General features: G+C 38.1%; 2 protein-coding genes across 2 annotated transcripts in view; one reads left to right on the top strand and one right to left on the bottom strand.

Moving 5' to 3' along the window:
* The window catches only part of arl15b (ADP-ribosylation factor-like 15b), a 48,342-nt gene extending 31,335 nt beyond the window's left edge, over window positions 1-17,007 (bottom strand). Inside the window, exon 1 of the mRNA XM_084104397.1 lies at window positions 16,559-17,007. Coding sequence (XP_083960523.1) covers window positions 16,559-16,666 — 108 coding nt within the window. The 5' untranslated portion in view covers window positions 16,667-17,007. The remainder of the gene's footprint in view (window positions 1-16,558) is intronic.
* Window positions 17,008-18,314: 1,307 nt separating this feature from the next.
* Window positions 18,315-22,385, top strand: snx18b (sorting nexin 18b). The gene is made up of 2 exons (XM_084105226.1): window positions 18,315-19,982; window positions 21,638-22,385. The coding sequence occupies exons 1-2, from the start codon at window positions 18,539-18,541 to the stop codon at window positions 21,883-21,885; spliced, it is 1,692 nt and encodes a 563-aa protein (XP_083961352.1). The 5' UTR covers window positions 18,315-18,538; the 3' UTR covers window positions 21,886-22,385.
* Window positions 22,386-24,311: the final 1,926 nt, after the last annotated feature.

Raw genomic sequence — 24,311 nt, 5'->3', positions numbered from 1 at the left:
TTTTACTTCAAGTAATAGTTCATTTAAATCTGCAGCTCTCTTCGAGCAAAATGAACTAGGCGATGCCAAGCTCCAAAAAAGACAACAACATAAAAAGCACAATAAACATTTAAATGTAGTCCATGACCTATATGCTCTTTTATGAGTGTTCTGAAGCCATTGTTTTAGGTGAGCTATTTATGTAATACTACCCCTTATTTTTCACCTTGAGTACAACAACTACTGGCCCAGAGACAAAAACAAAATATATCCTGCAGGGTTCCATGAAAACATATCTTCAAAACTGATATGCTTTTTGTAACAGGAAGCTCCTTAGTAAGTAAATCCTAGAAGCACTTCAACATCCACAAGATGGCAGCACAAACAGTGTTCAAATGAGTGTTCTTCTATCTTCTGATGATGTATCAAAATATAACAAATATGAAAATGACTTGGTCAATGCTACAGCAGGAAGAACCTTTGTATGAATACACATGCAGAAATGCTCTATCACCAGACCATCATAGGAAGGAGAGAGAGTAATGAACTTTTATGTAAAACAGGTTGGACCTGTAATTGATGATATAAGTTTCTAAGCAAAGGCAGTAGGTCATACAGTGGCGTATTTTGAAGTCTTCATGTTCCACAATAGTGGAAAGCTTCTCTGATTCATGGTCAAGTTTGTCAGCATGCATGAATATGACAGCACAAGTGCTTTAAATATAGTTTAAAAATAAATAAACTGTACACTGCATGTATGAATTGCATTTTTAAAGTATTGTTTACTTATGAACCAATTACTAAATCTGCTCAAAAATGACCTACAAAATAAGACAAAAAGTGGAAGTTGAACTTCAATGTTCAATGGCATGTTATAGTCTCAAGTATCACAAGCATATAAACACACTCCCTTTACCCAGTTAATCATGCATAGAGCAAATTACACAACAACAGCAATGGCCTAATCTTTACACTCTGGTGACTGGCTGATACATATGCATGATATGCCATGATAATCACCATCTTATAGGCTTCAACAACAGTACGAAGTAGGGATGTCAATTTTCAGAACTTCCCATAATCGATCGTTGTTTCAATTAACGATCAATTAATCGATTAATCGTTAACCTTAACCTCTTAAATATGAAGGGGGAGGGGCTACTAAGTTACATCAGGTTACTTAACCACTTGCTTAACCCACAAAATAGGTGTCGTTTTAAAGCTTAGGAGCCTGGCTTTACAGTGAATATAGGGAATATGACCATCACTTAACAATTGCTTTAAATTTGCTGACATATTAGAAGTGCTCTATTTTCATAGCGTAAAAAATAACTGTAAAATCATTGTACATAATGGATAGACTTGTCATATATCATTGAAAATGTCTCAACTAGCAGAAAACAACAAGCATATTTGTTTCAGTTAGAGATCAAACTAGGCCTATACCAAGTATTTGCATGAAAAAGTGCCGCCAACACACGTGTAAACAGTAAACACATGATGCTTTTGTGCCATGTTATTGTTAGTAACTTCGCAAAACATTAGTAAACCATAGTAGATCACAAATCTTTATTTAGAGCAGGTGGTCTTGAACGAGCCCAAACACAACATAAGATAATACGTAGATCACACATGACATGATGCTTGGCTAAAGCATTGGCTTTATTAAATCCTGACGCAGTGTTTGCCGACGTCATTTGAAAGTTCAACCATTGGAAACTGGATCTCAGGTGTGGTGAGTGGGTATAGTGGGGACGATGTGTAGAGGCCAATCGGACACCGTTTTACAGCTGGAGAGCGCTTGGATTGGATCGATCGCTCAGATTGACAGGTCTTGATTTACTGTGCGCCACAGAATAGGATCTAAAGCTGAAACAGCTCTGGAAGATCATCACTCATCCACCAGGATCTTATTACTTGTTCTTTATTCTATGTACTTTTATTGTGGCGTTTACACAAGTAGTTCTTATGTTCAGTAAAATCACTAGTTTGGAGTGTTTTTTGGACCCTTGGTTGATTATGTTTCGAAATAAACAGCTAGCCTACCATGGCTTGAACACATCAATACACTTAGAATACTTTACAGCACGCTCGCTTTATTTTCCTCGTGTGTCTGTTTTATCAATTAAATTATAATCAACAATTAATCATTCGTCAATTAATCATTAGCACTGAGAGTACAAAGGGCTAAATCCGGAAGGCAAAATGTGGACTAATTCTGGAGTTCTTATCACAATGGGCTGGATGTTTTCACAAGTTCCACAAGGCCCTAGAGGCATTTTCATCTATAAAGAAACGGCCACCAATGCCCATCATACTCCACATTACTGTTATGATGGTCCTTCCAGGTAAATACAGGCTGGGCACACTGCCAGCTGGAAAGGGCCAACAACAGGAAATAGGAAGGGCTCAAACCATGATTGATGCCACAATCGGACGACTGGGAGGAAGAGGTAGTCCCATGCCTGAAATGCACTGAAGACATGCTGGCGCACAATAAAAGCAAACAGCACCTGTTTGTTCTAGGATAAAGGTAAGGGAAAGTGGAAAATTATATCATAGATGTAAGGTCTTAAAGATACAAGCAATTTTAATTTTAACTTGCTTGGCTTTTTTTTTTTACATTTAATCATTAAGCATATTCTTTTATCCACAGCGACTTACAAATGTGAAGCAATCAAACAAGTGCTATGAGTAGTCCCAGTTAGTCTAGCACAGTACACAAGTTGTTGTTTTTTATGAATAGGAAAAAAAAAAAAGACAAAATAGAATAGTAAGTGTTAGTATTAATAGATCAAGTGTTTCTTGAAAATGGCTAAAGACTCGGGTTGAGTTGGGCAGGTCATTCCACCAGCAGGGAACAGTCCAGGAAAAAGTCAGTGAAAGTGATTTTGTGCTGTTTTGAGATGGCACCACAAGGCGCTGTTCACTTGCAGAACTCAAGCTTCTGGAGGCACTGAAGTCTGAAGTAGCGGCAACTGGCAACTAGGGCTGAACGATATTCTGTTTTAACATCGACATTGTGGTGTGCGCATGAGCGATAGTCACATCGCCGGAACATGCGATGTGAAGGGTAGTAGCACCCATGGTGTATTAAGAGAACGGTAGCACCAGGGTAGCACACAGTAAACATGAGTTTGTTGTTTGGCTTGTTGCTGGGGTGACATGCACGTTCCGCGTGCCTGCACAGTGATTGGTTCGCTGTGCCGCTGCTCACCGCTCACAGCCAACATTCACTGGCAATCCTATAGCTAAAAATGGGCGACGAAGAGGATCCGCCGCAAAAAAATTATGATTTCGTACCAAAAAGAAAATCAAAATCAGCTATTTGGGACTATTTCGGCTACAAAAAGGAGGATGTTGACCAAAAAGAGGTACTTTGCCTGGAGTGTTATAAAGTTGTGGCCCCAAAACAAGGAAACACCACCAATTTGTCTGATCACTTAAAACGGTACCACAAAGCTCTTTACGACGAATACAAAGTCAAATCTTGATGTCAACCAAAACAAAAAAATATTTGCGATGCCTTTGCCAGTGTGACACCTTACCAGAAAGGCTCTCAACGGCAGAAAGAAATAACAGACGCAATAACGTTTCATATCGCTAAAGATATGTTGCCATTAAACACCGTCGCCAAAGAGGGATTTAAGAAAATGATCCGAACGCTTGACAGGCGGTATGCTATACCATCCCGCACATATTTTTCTATATATGTTATCTAATACTCTGTTTAGAAGATTTAATACAAAATATATTAAAGTTTTATTTCATTTTGTTTATTTCATATATTTAGCCATTTGATTATGATGACCAACACTGTTTTACTTTGGCACTTTGGCTAAGAAAAGTTGACTTAAAAACAAAAGATTGTGAACCAAAATGCTTATAAGTTGTTTTATAAAAAATATTTGTATTTTAAGTTATATTTTTGTAAACCAATCAGGGGGTTGGTGTAAAGCTGCTGTTTTATTTAAAAATGTGTTCTGCTTTTGTGTTTACAGAAATATGTTCTAATTTTGGAATAAAATATTAAGTGACCTTTTTGTCACTTGTAATGAAGCTTGCTTATTAGTGAAATTATTAATATCATGGAATGGTAATTATTGACTTTAGCCTGGATTAATGGCTCGCAATATCGCAATATATATCGTTGGGAAAAAAATATCGCAATGTAATTTTTTTCCAATATCGTGCAGTCCTACTGGCAACCCATGCAATTTTATTAAGAGAGGTGTGACGTGCTCTCTCTTCAGCTAGTTAAAGACCAGTCTCGCTGCTGCATTCTGGATGCTGGATGGCCTGCAAAGAGAGCATTACAATAGTCCGGTCTGGATAGATCCAGATCTTGGACAAGGAGTTGTGCAGCATGATCCGATAAGAAGGGCCTAATCTTCCTAATGTTGTACAAGGCATATCTGCAGGACCAGGCAAATATAGCAATATGGTCTGTGAAGTTTAACTGATAATTGATCACAATTCCAAGGTTCCTGGCTGTCCTGGAATAAGTTATGTTTGAATAACTTAGCTGGAAGGAGAAGTTGTGATGAAGTGTTGGGTTGACCAAAACCACAAGCAGCTCTCTCATTGCAAGATTGAAGGTGGCCAAACATTTTTAATATCTAGAACTCAAAAAACACTTAAGGGATATAAAAGTTGGAGATTCGGTGTGGAAATGCAGATTCCCTGTAACCTAATGACATTTTCAGCCATTAAATAGTTAAAGTTAACATGAAACTGGAGTTGCAATGGTCTTTTCTTCCCCATTGCGACATATCAGAAACGGCTTCTGGGACAGGAAAAAACGTAGGGTAGAACGTCTTGTCTTTGTGCATGGGGAATTGATTGGATGGTTGTGGTTTGCTATTGCTGTAATATCATGTGAGTGACAGGTTGTCAGATTTTTGTATTCCTTTAAGTAAGAATTAAAAGCTGTTGCTCAACAGTAAACTGAGAACTTTCAGAACTATCTCTAACATCACTGCAGTGGAGTTCTGAGTCAACAGAGCAGATGGGGATTTTCACAGTATTAAAGGGCACTTATTATGACTCTTTTAACAAGATGTAAAATAAGTCTCTGATGTCCCCAGAGTATGTATGTGAAGTTTTAGCTCAAAATACCCAACAGATCATTTTTTACAGCATGTTTAAATTGTCATTTTTTGGGGCTCAGAAAAACGTGCTGTTTTAGTGTGTGTCCCTTTAAATGCAAATTAACTGCTGCTGCCAGCCCAGGGGGCGGAGCCTCACGAGCTCGCGCTCAGAAGAACCAGAAGGACAATCTCAAACAGAAACTCTCAGTTGCAGTGTTCATTTCGACTCGGGAGTCGGACAATAATGCCCACAGAGTAGGGCCAGAGAATATATGCTGTATAGAGATAGAACAGGTATAGTTTAGTTTAATTATGGTTATAATTTATTTGTCATCTGCTTTTATCCACTATTAATACAGGCCTGCTGTAGCAAACCCCGTCCGAATGATGACCAAAATATACTTTGATGAGTTCAGTGAAGTTTATTGTACATCACACAAAAGATGAGCGTTAGTTTTACTCCAGAGAATCACTGTAAGAGCTGAATAAACACAGTATAAGAAGTGAGCATTAAAGTCTTATCCATAAACTAACTCTCTCTCCCTTTCCTTATCATCAACATACACAGCGAAATACACAAAACACTCGTTACAACTAACAGTAAACAAATATATACACACCTTCTCAGTGGGTGCTTAATAAACTGGTAAACCTTATATCCGTAAAACTACTCGATGAGCTGTCATAAAGTGCGCGCTCTCACTTTCATTTCTGCCGTGATCAGTAACGTTAGGCCTGTCGCTCTGAAGACCGTAAGCTGGATCACGAACAGATCCATCCTCGAGTAACAACGAGAGTAAATGAAGACTGATATGTTCATTCTTACATCCAACAACAACACACCTCAATCGCTTAGGAGACATTCTTGTCTACAGCGGCTCAAGCGTCGAACAATGGCGGACTCTGTGTCCAGCTCACTCAGGGCGGGTCTATGCTCAAACTGAAGTGTCAATCAAGGAGTCGTGGGAGGGGCCTGTGCAATTCTACGTCACATTGCACCGAATCTGAGAACAGCTCATTCTGAGACAGTGCTTATGATTTATTGAGATTGTAAAAAAACCACTGGGTGGATTTTTATCATTCTAAGGTGGTTTTGCTCACACACTGCCAACACACATTTATGTTCAAACACCATGTAAAAGTGAATTTTGCATAATAGGTGCCCTTTAAAACTGATCCAGGATAAAACGAAGGGACTGAACAATATCCAGCAAAGCTGTAGCTCCTCTCGCTGCTCCTCCACTGATGGTATTGGGACATAAATCTCCACCGTTACCCCTCCTTCAACATTTAAACATGTTGAATAACAAGCTCTAATCTCCAAACATCAGACAGAACACTTCAGGTAATAATGCTATTCTCAGCCCTTAGGAACAATCAAACAATCACATCATCTACAAGGTCAAGCTTTGCCCTAAATAACCAATGAATGTGGATTTTATTTAGTCTTTCTCAGCAGTGAGTGACTGGCCATTGAGCGATGGCTTGAGTTATGGTCCCAGAATCTGGAGTGGCCGGGGGTAGCCTTCAAACCCAGTGCACTGGGATCTCATTCAGGAAGTTTATTTTTGTGTTCCTATTCCGTGCTGATTTACACCCAGTTCCCACCTTTGATGGGCTGTATTTTGAGTGGCATCCTGTTTGGTCTGACAAGGATTCCAATTCCCAGCAACTCCTGGGTCACAATAGTCAAACTGGACTGTGGGATATTCCCCCGCTCGAGAGGAACTCTGCGACCTAACTGCCACATCCTGACTTATCAAAGCACGGAAGTGAAGCATGCAGAATACATGGTTAGCGTATCCATTCCAACACCAGCCAGTCTCCAATGTGGGCCGCCGACTGCCAGAGATGTCGTCCACCCTCCTACTGTAACACTCATGCACCTAATGGCTCGTTTCCACCGAGCGGTACGGTACAGTACGATTCGGGACGGTAAACCCTGATCCGGCTTGCACTTCCACCACCAACAGTACCCTAACTTCATAGGTGTCATCCAACATCTGACTAGTTGATTGACTAGTTGATGTTTTAGCATGCTGTTTAATTAACATGATGTTAAGACCTTCTGTTTTTGAACGCAGGAAGACATCTGTTTTAAACTGAGGTCTCCTACCATAGCCTACAAGTGATTAAATGCAATGTAAATGCATGCATTCAAGGTAAAAAAAAATTATAGCCATTATACATTGCAGCATCACCTCTTTTCTCACAGTGCCTAAAACAGTTCAATAAAGGATTCTGTCTCCCTAAACCCCTCCTTTCAGAGAGCTTGCTCTGCTCTGGTTGGTCAGATGGTCCAGATTGTTGTGACTGGTCTACCGCTTATAGTTTTGGAAACTAAACGTCTATTACAATATCTGAATTTCAGCTCCAGAGGCTTCCTCAGAACTCAGAGTGATACAAACAGTAACGCGATAAGACACAAATCAGAACGCAGTGCCGTACTGGTGCACGTCTGTGAATCTCCTGTCTGTAGCCGCGTTTCCATTACCCTTCAAATTGCGCAAATTGAAATTGAAAATTGAAAATACGCCCAATGGAAACACGTCAATTTCGCAAAAAACTCCCATGTATCGCAAAAAAGTTTTTACGCTCGCATGAGGTGGTTTTACAGGCAATTCGAAAAAGAAATATTTCGCAAAACTGCAATGGAAACAGTTTTTGCGCATTTACAGGTCACCTGACGTAGATGCCGCGGTATGTTTGGACAGAATATGAGACAGAGTTCTTTATTAAACTCATATAAGACAAAAGAATTACAGGAATAATGGATTCTAAACCTCAAATAAATGCCACAATCAAGACCTCGAAGCAGATATGTGCCGCTCACAAGTATAATAAGGGTCGTTCCTTACCATTAATGCTTGGAAAACACACATACATCTCCTTCGAGGTTTATAGTACATAAACCTACCAACGTCCGTTGCCATGGTTTTTGGAATGATTTTACTTTTAAGTTTTAGTCGCATAACATCGGTTAATGGAAACGCCGTCATTTCACATTCGTTTTTTGTCGACATTTAGAAAAAAAAAATAGAAAAAAAATCACAAAAGTTTTGCGCAAATCTGTAATGGAAACGCGCCTTGTGTGACACACACACACGACTCGTGCACACAGAAGCCACTTCAGACAGCGCTCGAACGGACATAAACACATAATTATGCCAAAAAAGCCTGTTTTGTCGAGTATCCTCATAAGCATAGTCTTAAATGAATTAAATTAAGTCTTAAATTAATGTAAAGAGTTGTAAGAAAATGGGATGCGTGTCAGATCTGCGTCATGTGTCGTCGGTCTTAAAGGGGTCATCGGATGCAAAATTCACTTTTATATGGTGTTTGCGTATAAATGTGTCTTTGCAGAGTGTGGACACAACCACCCTACAATGAAAAAAATCCATTCACCCCTTTTTTTTTATCCTCAAAAAGCCTAAACACTCTCAATAATCAAGCCATTTGGATTTACTGAGCAATATGATGTCATATTGCTCATGCTCCGCCCACGACCAATGACGGACTGTCCCGTATTAGCATATTTCCACCCTCAGCCAGTTGTATACTGTCTGCCAAGGCAGCACTTTACGTGTCTTGTGTTGACATGAGACATGCACCGAAACGGGTCACTGTGAACAGAGCTGTTTTTGAGGAGGTAAAAAGGGTGTTGTTTTACACAACCATTGAGGAATTTTAACCAAAGTATGTTACAAACTTTATATGAAGACCCTAAAGAATCATACCAACTTGTGGAAAATGGGCATCCAATGACCCCTTTAAAGTGACAGCAACCTAATAAACCTGCTGCTGTGATGTCAGTCATTAATATTAACCAAAGGGCAAAAGAAAAAGAGAAAATCACTCACTGCTCTTGGCTGAATCACTTTTGTAGCTTTAATAAGGATTGATGTTTATTTAATTTATCATTTATGCAGTGAAGACTGAAGTGTTTGATAACTTCGTTCAATTTATGTATATTTCCTACCTGTAAGACCTACCTGAAAATCTTAAAGCACTATTTACAAGGTTACATGGGTCAAAAACAACGAAAACAATAACTTTTTGTGCATTTTGACAGTTCAAGTAAAAATCTGAACTGGTCTGACTGGGCCAATATAAATTCAGAAATTGAGCCCTGATATATTGATATAATATTTATATAAGGGGTTTATGTGAAGATTGTTTTAAGTTTACATAAATTAAAAGTTGTTATATTTGTTAAAGCCTAATAAATGTTAAAATGTATGGCTTTCAATTATACTGTAATGTTGAATGGCTATAATTAATGGCAAAATTGAGAAAAAAAACTTTTTCATAGGGACATCAGTAGCAGTACTGGTATCAGTGATACTGGCCTTCATTCATAAAAAAAGTGAAAATATACTAACTTTATGTTGTTTCTACATTTATTCACTCAATGTGAAATTATATAAAAATATATAAAAAATGTTAGGTGTGATTAATTGTGATTAATTACATAAAAATGTGCAATTAATTAGTTAATTTTTAATATATGCAAACACTAATTTGAATATATGTAGTTTACACATTCCTAGTTCTGTAAACCTGCACTTAAAAAGGGAAGAACATTCAAGAGGGTCGAGTCAGAGTCAAGACCGAGTTGCAATGCTCTGAAGTCCCAGACCATGGAAATAGACCATGATTCAGAATTTCAGACTCGAGAATATCCATGTTCTCGATCTTGTCAGAATTAAGGACCAAGACCATAACCATATTTTCATGGTCTCGGACTTGATATAATATGGACTCGGTTTGACACTGACTTGAATGAGCTGGTCTCGACTACAACACTGTGTATATTAGTCTGCATTTATATTAGTCTATTTTCACATCAGCAGTTTCTGATACACTCAAATAACCCTGGGTGCATCCAGCCAGTCACTTCACAAGTCAAAGTCACTTTTGATCACATTTCAAAAGGGAAAATCACATTTCTGGTCCGTTTGATGTTTGAATGTTTGATGTTTGAACAACTGACCTGCTTATCTGCTTATTTCTGGTTTGCATGCATGCTTTCGGAAATATAAACCACTTTAACCTATAGCCAATAAACTAAGGTCATTTAGTGTGCAAAAGTGACACTGAAAACACCACATAACTGGTTTCACAAAGTAAACCACAGATAAACAAAGAGAAATCTAGCCTAAGGGTGGGTTCTCCACAAGGCTGCTTACATTCACTATCTTAGCAACATCAACTCAATCTTCCTAATTACAAGTAATTTTTCAATTTTCGGACCATTTTTCTCCCTGGAGCAACCTGGGGCGAGAGACTTGCTCAAGGGCACAATGACTATCATGTCGTTTGAACCTACAAGATCTTATCTTTTCTGGCCCAGATCATAAAGTACTAGACAACACAAAATGGCTTATGAATGGTTAAAAAATGAGTATCATTTGAGTATCATCTTAATGCAACTAACCTGGGGTGCAATTCCCAAAGCCAACTATGGTCACAAGTTCTGTCATTACCAAAAGAGTTCAGAGGAACTTGGTTTTCTCCCTCAAAGGAAGTCATTGTATTAATCCGGGATCTTGTAAGCAAAACTTTAATAAAAAAAAACATCCCCTTACTCCTGGATGTTGCAATGCCAGCCAATCAAACTGAAAGTGTTTTGATTTTTGCCAGCGCTGACCATTTTTATGTGTAATGAACGGACTGTGGGTGGTCTGTTGCCTTCTGCGGGTGAGACAGAAGAACAGGTGCAAAGCCTTTGGGCTTCTCGGGTCCGACTGAATGCTCCACTTTTCCACAAGCAGTGAGGCTTGTCATAGCCTTTAAATCAAACTGAGCCTTTTGAATAAACATGAGAGTCACTGTGACTAGTGACCTCAGAGAATCCATTAAAAGATCATTCTGATAAACCGACAATTTAACACACCATTAGCACTAGATCACACATGGCACAAATAACCCACTTTACAAAGGCTTAAAGACCTCTTTTAGGAGATTTGTGGCTTTTAGTCCATGTCTCAGTCCTTTGAGGCCAACTCTACTCCAGCGCTTGTGTACACGTAAAAATGGACAAAATAGAATTCAATTAGCAGATATTTACTTTCTCTCGTGGGAAAAAATACTGGACGCGTGGGTGTATCCATATTTTTGTCCAAACAAAAAGTTTTTTAGCAAAGAAGATTAGCTTTTCGAGCGTTTCCATCAAAATATATTAACACACACAAGAAAACTGCACTCACCAACCATTTCATGTGGTGTTTAATAGATCTGGATGTAGACCATCCAACCAGAATCTAAAATTTAATTTTTTCTTCACATTACCATAGCTAACCATATAATCATTTCAAATTGAGAATATAAAATACAATTACAATTAGAAAATTAAAAGAGAGAACATAAATAATTCTTGACTATTAAAGGAGAGAGATGTTCTTCATGTTGATTTTATCAGTGGGAGATATGGGGTCAGATCTTTGCAGGTCACCTCCTGACAAAACATAAAAGACAAAAGCTGTCACTATTAACACATTTATTTATTTCAAAAAAAGATTTATTGGAGACACAATGCAATGATGCTTTCTCCAGACTATAGGTTTCTGTAAACTATTGTAGAGGAGTTCCAGACTCCTGTCAGCTATGAGGGGGAATGAGGGGGAACGGAGAACCTCCTACTGTAGGAAGCCCAGAGGAACTGAACACTAAGGAAAGGACCTATATGTAACATGATAGAGCATGCCATGAAGTTTCTAAGCCCTACTAGGACATCCAAAGACACATAGAGAAGAGGAGACTTGTGCTGAACTGCCCCAATGACATACTGTGTGCAAAAGCCACAAGGCAGAACCACTAGGCAGATAATCGATCAGGGCGAGTCCGGGTTTTGCCGCCCGAGAGCATAAACAGAGCTCAAGAGCTTCTGTGTCAAACCTCTCAATTTTACCCAAGCTGTGATAGTTTGAAAACACACCAGGGAAAAGGCTGCTCTAATTGTGGAGTGCCTGAGAGTTTTGGAAACCTAATACACTGGAGCTAATTATAAAGCAATTATGAAGAGCAGAAATTGGTCTCTGGTGTTAAACATTTGGAGTTAAATTGTCACGGAAGCACTGAAATGAGTGAGATGCATGTGCTCAGATGGTCTCCAATGGTTTAGCAATCAAGGTACGGATGCAGAGATGATTGTTTAATGGCATCAGAGCATAATCCAGTACAAAATCTCTACTAAAAAGACCAGGTAAGAACCATTTTTGGGGACATTAGCACGCAGGATCCCATTGAAGACCCAATAGTGACCAGCTTTGCCAATTGCTTCCATCACATTTCAATCACGGGAAATCAAATACATTTGAGTAATTGCAACAGCCAATAAATGTCTTTATAATAGTAAATCATTGTATCTTTACCTCTAGTCTTTGACTTCCTCATTGCATTGCCTGACTTGCTCTCTCGCTTGAACAGACAGCCGAGCTCACAACTACTGCTGTTGCTTTTGGCAGTTAAACGCAAACCAAAGCTTTAATGCTCACCAGGGTGAAAGTTAAACAAACAATTTAAACACAATGTTCCAGGACACGTATTTTTCCATGAGCTAATATGATTTTTCACATAACAATACAGTCGTCAACAATGAAACGTAAAAAAATAAAATAAATCATTCTAAGTTTTTAGCTTTATAGCTTTAACAAGAAGAGCGAATGGTCATTGTCTTCTGTCATAAAATGCAATAGCACAGCACTAACCATTAAAATAAAATCCATTTGCCATTGATCCAGTATCACTCACAATATCTATGTCCACAAGATACAATAATAAAAGTCCATTAGTAAAACCAGAAGCTGCATTACTCTTTAGGATACTAAAGATACTGTATGTCAAATACTCTTTGTGAGGTGGGCGGTACGATGGGTGGTAGAAACGTGCCTGGTAGAGATTACAACTATTGAATATTTTAAATAAAATATACATGACTGTTCAAAAGTTTGGGGTCAGTAATAGTTTTTTTAAGTCTCTTATGCTCACCAAGGCTGCATTTATTAGTAAAAAACAGTAATATTGTGAAATATTACTGCAATTTAAAAATAACAGTTTTCTACTTAATATGTTTTAAAATGTAATTTATTCATTATCGTATATGCTGATTTGGTGCTTAAAATAAGAACATTTCTTATTATTATCAATGTTGAAATGGTTGTGCTGCTTTATTTTTGTGGAGACCCTGATACATTTTTCAGAAGTCTTTGATAAATAGAAAGTTATCATCTAATACTTCAGCATTTATTTTTAATGTCTTGCAACAATGTGAAAGTCTTTACTACTGTCAATACAGATCAATTTAATGCATCCTTTCTGAATAATATAATTCATTTCTTTTATTTTTTTAAATCTTACTTTTGAATGGTAGTGTTTATAAAACATATAAAGCATCAGATGATGGTAATGGTAATCTAAATGTAAATAAAATATAGGGCAAATAAGCATGAAATAAATGACAAAAAATAAACCTCTAATAAGGCCTATTTTCAGGATTGTGTTACATTATTTTACAAATGAAAAACATGTCAATTAAAATAAAATAAAATAAAATATTTGTGCTTTACTACTAAGAAATTAGTAACATACTTCCTCCTCATGCCTTCCTTAGTTCCTCAGTTAACCATTACATAAAGCTTCCGATTTGGCTGTAAATTAGCTTGGTTGCCTGTAAAATGAATAACATTCGAAGGGATTAAATTCATGTATGCGCTCGGATCCGGCTTTATTTAATCAAAGACCCACCAAAATGGCTGTTGGACAAACACTAAAATGCATTGAGATTCCACGCACAAATTAACCATACAGAGTGAGGAAACAAAATAAAATACAACACAATAGGATCATTGCTGTTCCCATTTCAAAATAAGCAGACCACGGCCCAAATGAGGCCAGATCCATAATTAAACCGAGCTAAGATTCTGCACTGAATGCACTGTGTCCTTTAATAATGGAAAACCATGGGGACACCAAAAAGAATGAACTGAAACCTGAACAGTTAGCACTCAGAACAAACACTAAAAACCATTGGCCCCGGACGGCCAGCACATAAAAAGCGTGAAGGAAACACGCAGCACTGGAAAAAACATACCAGAAACAAACGTAGATACAATGATGTGGTTTCCATGCCAACTACAAAGGCAAAAGGTTTAAGCTCCACCCATTTCGGGGAGAGGGAAGCCAACTATGCATGCCATGAGCCCCAGGAGCTGACATTGATAAAGCTTTCACTGAGCTCGCTAAAACCTTTTTCTAAGCCCACTGTTGATGAAAAGGGCATAAAATCTGTTTACAGTTGTGCACAACCTGTTAACTGTGACGATATGCTTGCATTGGAGTGCACATGTTGAAGTCCAACCTACTTTTCACATTCTAGTGAAATATAAATGGGTATTTACCCTCAAGACAGACCAGTTCGGGAGCGCTTCTATTTTTTGCTCTATCAAACATGAACCTAATGAGAAAAGGGGTCTGACAACATCCTCTCGTCCTTACCGACCCAAAGTCAAGAGTGTCAGGACAAAAATACATAATCAAGCATGTTCCTAATCCACACACCGCCAGCCTTTTCAGCTCTGTTTCTTGAGGAAATGGTTCTATTCTGAGAATCCTGACCGGAACATCCCAAAGGAAGCGCCCCCGTGACCTCGCTGCATATGTCCAAGTCAAGTATCAAAGCACCGAATGTGCGAGAAGTTTACAGGCACTGGATGCTGTGGAGCAGCACCAACATGACCGTACAGCCTACTCATTAAACCGTTATTATCAGACATTGATTACTGTAGGCAAATTATATGACACGAATGGTGCATAAAAAGGACTTTGAAAGAGGTCACGCCGAGGCCAAATAAGCTGATAATAAACATAATGTTATCGAAAAAGATTAGACGTGATCTGTAACCACATATCATCCCATGTAAATTCATTAATGGAGTTGTGATAATCACGAGACATGTGACTGTTGGTGTCACTATGAGATGACAATAAATCTGCCATCAATAAAACTGAATGGCCCACTCTTTCAGCGGTGTTGGTTCGGGAAGTATTATTTCCATTCGTTTTTTCCATAGGGATTTTTTTTTAAAGTTTTTGTTAAAGCGTTATAAGCCATGACCCAAGCCAACCAGCTATACGAGGTGAATCAAAAAAGAAAAAAGTTTTGAAAATCGGACAAAAAGACAAAGGTGCAAGACTGTGTACTAACGGCTTAAGTGAGGGAAAGAACTACAATCCCATAAGCATCGCGAACAGCATAATCGATTTAAAAACGATGCAGAAATATAAAACTACTAATTTAAAAATGTTGAAAAAAACAATCATTAACAGTGCTTCAAGGGAGTGGGTGGAGCTAAAGAGCTATTTGCTCTTTTCGACTCTGATTGGTGGAATTTTCTGCACAGCATCATGGGTAATGTAGTTTTTCACCACAAATTGTGCTGTTAAACATGATTATTTTAAAAGTAAGCTCTAAAATAATGCAGGCTGACGGCTTCAACAGAAGCAATTAGCATCGATTAAGTACTTCGTAGCTCACAGTAGGGCTGTCTTTAAAGGTTTTTATGTTATCGTTAAAAATCAATTTCCCTATGGAGAAAATAAATGGAAAAAATACTTCTGGGACCAGACTGTCGCACTCTATAGTCTTTTCTTCTCTATTGTGATGTATATCAGAGTGAAACGGCTTCTCGGTTAAGATAAAATGTAGGGCGGGACTTGATTTTGTCCATGAAGAATTGATTGGATGGTTTGCTATTGGTGGATCTCATGTGAGTGACAGGTTGTCCCGCCCTCACGCCAGTAAACACGTCATCAGAGAGGAGATGCAAGGAGGGGAGGTTATTTTGATTAAAGATCATGAGGGCACATGAATTTAAAAATTAGTAATAATAAATACTGAAATATTCCATTAAAAAACAAATATTGTTTTTAAGGCAGCATAGTTCACCCAAAAATGATGTTTATGTCAACATTTAGGCTACTCACCCTAATGTGAGTTTTCTTTAATACATGCATAGATTTTGTTACCTTCAGAGCAGCAAATTAAATTAGATTTGTAGACTAAATAAATGATCATACCTTGCAGCAAACTACTTCACAACTAAAATGAAAACTGTATAGGCTACTTATCTAACTACATACACACTTTTTATTTATTTTTCAAAAAGCAGGACAAAATGAGATATAAAGCGTATCAGAGATGGACAAAAATTGTTGATATTACAGGAAAGCTCTTCATTTAACAGTGATCAGAACTGCTATCCTTTCTGGATACCCTCTTCTATTGGCTAAGATTTGTTTGTAAGCAAAACAAACAAGAAACTGTAAGTGAATTTACCAATATACTGAGAAAGGATATTTGTTATAGTTACAAACATAACATAATAACTGTTCAGAAAGGTATTTGAATTCGTGGGAGCAGCGATGAAAACAAAACACCTGATCCTACAGGCTCTGGCCATCTTCAAAAAGAAATAAAAATAATACTCTACCAGGTAATCCATGTATTTCCCCGATAGCTTCTTGCTGTTGTCTACGGAAAATAGAAGTCCTGAGTTAGGGCGACTATGAAATGAAACGCTGGTGTTAATTGAATGCATCCAAAAGTCGATTTTTTGACGGCTTTGGAATCCCCGCCTCTCAGATATGAAAAATAATATATATTAATAAAGCGGCTAGCAGCGTTAGCTGTGCACTCCTCTTCCTCTGTAAGTCCCACGCACGGTTATGTAAATAAAACAAGTCCTGGTGAAAAAAAAGGATTCAGGCTTTTAATACATTCAAAAACATCACTATATGTATTTTTAAGTCGAAATAATTCCGACTCAGACGTGATACAGCGAGTGCAATACAGCTTAATGGTGTGGGCGGAGAAAGGCGCTGTTTGTTGTGTGTTCGCGAGACAGAGGCAAAAGCATCACGACTTCGACGTGACGTCACTGTCACGCTGAGTATTACGTTCATTCATCCAACAGGGATTGAAATTCCTTCTGTTTCTGACTTCTTTTGAGTGTTTAAACCGATATGATATTATAGTATTGACTGCCCTTACGACGCTCTTTCACGTAACGAAGGAGTTTGTTTCATTTTAAGAATGCAAGTCTTGCTAACGTCTAAGCGATCACGTGAAAGGAGATCGTAGGCTACAGGTTCTTTTACATCACGTGACAAGGAAATAATGGTGCCAGATATCTGGTTTGATAGTGACCTCTACTGGTTAAAGTAACACACTGTTCTTCGAGGAGGATAGCCGTGTTGTGTAATCTGATCATTATGTACATAGAAACGCGTCGTGCTCGGGAATGCTAGTTTCTTTCAAAATGTCTAACTTTTTGTGGTTTTTCTGCTTATAATGTTATAACATAGGCCAATTGCGTCATGTTTATGTATACAAAGTTTTTTTAAAAATGAAACAATAATAGCCTACTCATTTGGATAAACAGGCCATGAAACAATAAAAGGACTGTCTGTGTGGCACAATGCATTATGCAGCTCACATGTTAATTTGCTTCCTGTTATAAACACTTTGCCTACTCAGTTAATGTGAATAACAATATCTGTATCAACTGCATATGTTAAATGACATGCATGTTAGGTAAGTTTGAAAAGTATTTTTCATGTTTCACTTTTCATCTGTTTAAGATTATATTACATTTGGCTTATAATTGGACACAATGGCTTGTATTCTATTCTAATTTATGACAATTTATAAATGTTCAGCAAGTAAAGTCTGTTGAAAATCTTTCTAATAAACACATTATCTTGTTAACACCCAAACCTGCCCAAATGAACTTCATTTTTTTTTTACAAACAACAAAAGAAAAATATATATTCACATTACATTTGTAGCCTACATCCATTTGTATGTACAATACATTTGTGACTATTGGAATGTTCTAACTAATGGAATGTTCTAACTAATGGAATGTTCTAACTAATGGAATTTGTAACTAGTTTTTTTTAATAATTCATTAAATATAATGATTCTTCCTGATTCTGATAATGTAAGTAGGCTACTGATAGGTTACTGATCTGTTCTACGTGCTGAGCTAAACAAAAAAAATGAATGACTAATTACAATAAGATCTTTTTGAAACGATGAGGTAATTGGGAGACAACATGTTTTGAAAAAGACAATGATGGTGACAGTCAGTCACAGTGCTGCACGCAGGGGCATTTGGGTTTATTCTCTGCCCCAGGCTGATTATTCTGATTGGCTCCACCCTCGATTATTCTGCCCTGGACCGCATTCAGCGAAGAGAGGCAGCAGGCGGACACAAACCCCACTTTTTCAATACCCTTCTGAGAGGAATTTTAAACTGTTTTCAACAGGATAATGTCTTCAAAAGTTTTCGACGTGGTTTGGTAGAAAGCAGAGACCGTAAATTCCTGAAGAGGTTAATTTAACGGAACGGCGCGGAGAGTGTATTGTAACTTTGGAAACTGAGTTTACAAAGCGTTCCCACACAACTATGGCGCTCAGAGCGAGAGCTTTATACGACTTTATCTCTGAAAATCCCGGCGAGATCTCTGTGACAGAGAGTGAACTCCTAACTTTGAGTAGTGAAGAGGTTGTCGATGGTTGGTTGGAGGGCACGAACACCAGAGGTGAGACGGGACTCTTCCCTGCATCATACGTGGAGATTATTAGGACTGACACATCACTACACGATAACGGCACATCCGCTAGTCAGGACTATTACTACCAAACTAGTCCTCAGAGGAGGGATACCTCAAACGAGTCGACCCCCACGCATTCCGCTGTCTACCAGGGACATCTTAAGCAACAGCGACTCAGTATTCAGACGAGCCAAGGAAGTGATGAGGATTGGGACGATGACTGGGATGACAGCGTGACGTCGGAGGAACGCGGAGGAACACCTGAAAAACGCGGGAATACTCAAGCGACCAGCTCAAACACATCAGTGTCTCGACGTGGTAGTAGTGCGCAACAGTCCAAAAGCACAGGAACAGTTGGAAAAAATCTCAATAGGTTTTCAACCTTCGTAAAGTCAGGCGGCGAGGCTTTTGTTTTGGGTGAAGCTTCAGGTTTGGTCAGAGATGGAGAAAAAATATTCGTGGATATGGGTCAATACGGTCCGGAATGGCAAGATAACCCATATCCATTCACTTGCACTATCGATGACCCCACAAAACAGACCAAATTCAAAGGCATGAAGAGCTATATGTCCTATGGACTCACACCTAGTCATACTCAAAGCCAGGTGAATAGAAGATACAAGCACTTTGACTGGCTTTATGCGCGACTCGTAGAAAAGTTCCCTGTCATTTCGGTCCCTCACTTGCCAGAAAAACAAGCCACTGGTCGATTTGAAGAGGATTTCATTTCTAAGAGGAGGAAAGGTTTAATATGGTGGATGAATCACATGACGAGTCATCCTATTTTATCCAAGTGTGACGTTTTCCAGCATTTCCTCACCTGCAGCAGCAATGACGAAAAAGCCTGGAAGCAAGGCAAGCGAAAAGCTGAGAAGGACCACTTAGTCGGCGCTAACTTCTTCCTCACTATCTGTCCTCCAGCTTTACCGCTTGACTTACAAGAGGTGGAAAGCAACATAGATGGTTTCAAAACGTTCACCAAAAAAATGGACGAAAACCTCATACAGGTCAATGTCACAATTAACGAATTTGCCAGAAAGCAGATCACTGGTTTTAAAAAGGAATATCAGAGAGTTGGACAAGCGTTCAGACTTTTAAGTCAGGCCTTTGAATTCGACCAGCAAGTATACTCAGTTCCATTGAACAAGGCCATTGTACACACTGGAGAAGTCTATGAGATCATTGGGGATTACTTTGCAGAGCAGCCCCGTCAGGATTTGGATCCAATTTCCGATCTTTTAGCGATTTACCAGGGACACCTTGCAAACTTTCCAGACATTATCCATGTTCAGAAAGGTTTGGGATTTTTCTCATGTGTTTGCTCAAATACCACTTGTCAGAATGGCATGCAATAAACATGTGGATATAGGTCAGTAGGTCAGTAGTTGATGTGCTTGCCATCAGCTTAAAGAAAGGACACACTATCCAGTGTCAGCTTAATATTTGAGTGGAAACCTCAATTCTCAATTTATTTCATAAAACTAAAAAAGCATTTTATTCATACTGTAATGGATGTATGCTGTTTTAGTGAAGGAAAGCTGCTGATGTAAAATAGATTCATTAAGATTTTATAGCTAATAGAAAATGGCACATAGCAACAGGCTCTCGGCAGTATGTCAAATGGCACGTCCTGATTTTTCCCTGGTGCAAGAGAGAGAGCATATGGGTTCTGCTAGTTCTTGCAGCTTGAGATGTGTGTTGGTATGGTGAAATGAAGCCAACCCTGTTGTAATCCTCACTTCCCTTTAGTGGGGGAAGTGTATACCTCTGACTAATCTATTTTTCCTTTACTGTGAAATTAAAGTGACAGATGTCATTCTTTTGAATCATATCTCTGGGTTTTTATGACGCAAATTGTTAATGCGGTTTTGTATGAGAAATTGCTTGTCTCTTCAAAACAACTGATACTGGGAAAACTTTTGTGTTGAAGGCTCTAATCCTAAGCTTAGGGCTCCAGCACAGGGAAGCATTGAATGCTTACACCACAGTTTAACTCACAGATAGTTTTTCTGAATCCTTGGATGTAGAAACTATGAAAGCCTGTTTCCACCACACACAAAAAACGGGGGAAAAAAACCTGCGACTTTTTATCTCAGAATTGTGTGATATAAACCCGGAATTGCGAGTTATAAAGTCCAATTCTGAGGGGAAAAAAGACTGACGTTTTATATCTCACAATTCTGATTATAACTCACAATTGCGAGTTTATATCTAGCAATATTGACTTTTGAACTTGCAATTGCAAGTTTAGGCCTATATCTCTCAACTCTGAGAAACAAAAGTCAGAACTGTGAGATAAAAAGTCACAATTAACTTTTTTTTTTTTTCTGTGGTGGAAACAAGCTTCCGTAAGAAACACATCCCATAACTAAACTTTTTGATGTAATATATGTGATTGTATACGTAAAGTCAATGTGAAACGACATTCGCAACTTATTCTACTTTCGTATTCGCCTCAGATTGAAACAGGATATTAAAAAAAAAAAAAAAAACGTAGGTCAGGATTTTATCCATCTGGATTTGATTGGATTGTGAAAAGTATGCGTTACATTCCAAAATGGAGCCAAGTTAGAGGGGAGGGGGTTAAAAAGTAAATGAAGTCTCTTATTTTGGAGAAAGAGCAAGTTACATTTTGATACAAGATTCCATTTTTTTATTTGGAATACTAATGCACTGATGAATCATATGCAATAAGACCAGGAAAGTGAATGTAGAAAGTAGATGTAGAAGTTAATTTCAGAATGCACAGGGAATATTGATTTCTCCTTGAGAAATTCCAAAGAGAGCTGTTAGCCATAAATCAGAAGCCATGACTGGTCTGAGCTTGCATTTTAATGTGTTCAAAAGGGAAGACTCTCAAAGAGTGCATGTGTGTGTTTTTGCAGATGTGATTTGTGTGTTATAGACTTTTAACCCTTTTCTGTTCACTTGCATCCTCTGTCTTTCTCCAGGAGCCCTCACTAAAGCCAAGGAGAGCCAGAAACACGGCGAGGAAAAAGATGGCACTGCAGGTGGAGGCATCAATGACCGCTGCAACATCATCTCCTGCGCTACGCTAGCTGAGATCCAACACTTTCATCGCATACGTGTGCGTGATTTCAAGGCACAGATGCAATATTTCTTACAGCAGCAGATCAGCTTCTTTCAGAAAATCACAGGCAAGTTGGAGGAAGCCCTGGACATGTATGATCAGGCTTAGGAGGTCAAATGGCCAGAACTGAAATGAAACGCAAATAAGCAGCCTTTTTATTATAGATTCATGAAAATACAGTTACTGTCTTGTAGGAGTGTTTGGGGTGGCTTTGAGTTACAAACAAAAAATAAGGATGAAAACTTACCAGAAACTTACAACGGTCCTTAGAATGTTGACTACGTTATTATTAAGTAAAATCATATAATCTGATTATACACACCAGTCCTGATTGGTTTCAGTTGTCCTGAAACCCTTGAAACAGAACCACAATTTGAAGTTTACATGTTAATTGGCTTAGTAACTACAGTCGATATAAACAACATAGATCACTCACTTGTAATTGTGTGCCTGTACTGAAATGCTCTCTGTACTGGTATGGACTCATTCCTTGGACTATGAACTGTGGTGATGCTGAATAAGAGTAGATTTGAAGGCATTTGTGTCTTTTGAACAGATTCTGCTGAATTCTATTACAGATATAAAGAAACATTATGCATTTGAATTGACTTATTGTGTTGGTCTGTCAGTTACGGTTGCTTATGATCCTTCTCAGTCTGTGCAAGTTTTACTCTCACTTCGTTATTAACCTTTATCTAATATGCTCCGAGGGAGAGGCCTGTGTCTGTTTTACATTAAGAAAGACGAGACACAGTTTCACAGCCCTGGAGGAGAAGTGCAAAGGAACAATGACCTAGAAAACATGGGCTGAAACCCTCTTTATCTAGAAGACATTCCAGACGAGGCTGAGAGGATTACTCACGGTACTAGTTTACCAGCACTTCCATTATTCAGTTTAGACTTTTTCTCCCATGTTTCGACATGAGTATTTTTAGCTAATTACAGTAAATGAGAGCTTGGTGGATGTATTTTAGGAGCTCTAATTGTTATCAAGACCGTTTAACCAGCTGGATGAGCAAGAAAAATTGAAGTGAAACTTCAAAAATTTAGATGTGGTTCTCAAACTCTGGACCACTGGTGGTCTGTGAAAAGTTTATTTATAATAACAAAAAGTAAACTGGCTCAAGACAGGATTGGTTAAACAGATGAAGAGTCTCATGAAAATCTCACCTGGAATCTCACATGAAATTTGGGTTATTAGGTGTTCCACAATTTTTGTTTTACATTTTAAGTGGTCCCCTAAAAAGGTTTAAAGTCGCTCTGTGGTGAAAATCAAGGTTTTAATATTGTTAATATGTCTATGTGGTGTTTTTAATATGCTTTAAGACAACACCATTGCAGAGCATTTTCTCCTTAAAACTGCAGTGTTTCGCTGGTGTTTCTGACGGCACAAACTACCTTGTAACCAATCAGGTCAACGTGTGATCGTCAAAGTGTGATCTCCGAGCTGGTGTGAGTGAGTGGAGGCGGGGCTAATTTGCATATTCATAGAACCACAAATACTAAATGAGACAAGGGTGTAGAGTTACATTCAAGCTATTTTAAGGCATTACAGATTTTGAAATATGTAATTTTGGTGATAAAAGGTGAGTTTTAAGGGATAAAAGGATTGACTACAGGGGGACTCTTAAGAACCATTGAAATATATTGAAATAATATTGAAAAATAAACGACCATTAAAGAAGTTTAGCATTCTCAGGCCTCAGAGCGCCAATCACCTATTGAAAGAGATACCATTATTAGTTTCTGTGCTTACTATGGTAAAAACCGAGCTGTCCCGGAGCAGTCAATCTCTCAATGCATTTGAATTATTTATAAGAGCTAAAGTTAGGCTTCTCTTTCCACTCACTGCCTGCGTCTGTTTTCACATACTCGGGTCCTTAATCATGAAGAATTTATTTCCACACCCCGATCACTAACAAGCCCACATATATTGCCTTTAAAACAACACTAAGGAGAAAATGAAGGACTACACTCATTTGTGTTTTTATGAAGCATTTGTTTTCCAAATAATTGGAGCTATAAATAAATTAAGTAATCCACTAATATGTGGTATATATATGAATCATAAAAGTTCAAAACGTCCAAAGTATTTTAGAAAAAGCAATGATTTTATTAGAATATACATTTATACAATAAGAACAATCATTTTTACATTAGTGTACATCATAGTACATTAGTGTATCTAACTCAGTGATGCTTTCTCTCAGTCACACAGACGTAATGCCATCTTGCTTATTTGGAGTGTGAAATTTGTGGTGCAATATTTCTGAGGGTGGATCTGTTTTTGTGGTCAGCATACTATTTCATATTTAGACACTTCTCAAAAATGTACCTTTGAGTAGTTTCAGTTCTCTCATTTCATGGAAATCTGACAAACTTTGTCGACAGCAAATATGAATAAACAAGGCATTTAGGTACAGCATAATGCTATGGTTCTATAGTGTTTTTTGACAACCATTTAAAAAGGAAATGTAATTTTTTTTTTACATTTGGTTATTGTAGAGTATGCAGTAATAAAGTATTCCTTTATA

The sequence above is a fragment of the Abramis brama genome, assembly GCF_963993115.1.
Source record: "Abramis brama genome assembly, chromosome: 25".
Taxonomy (NCBI): domain Eukaryota; kingdom Metazoa; phylum Chordata; class Actinopteri; order Cypriniformes; family Leuciscidae; genus Abramis; species Abramis brama.
This window is presented reverse-complemented; position numbering and strand designations above follow the sequence as displayed.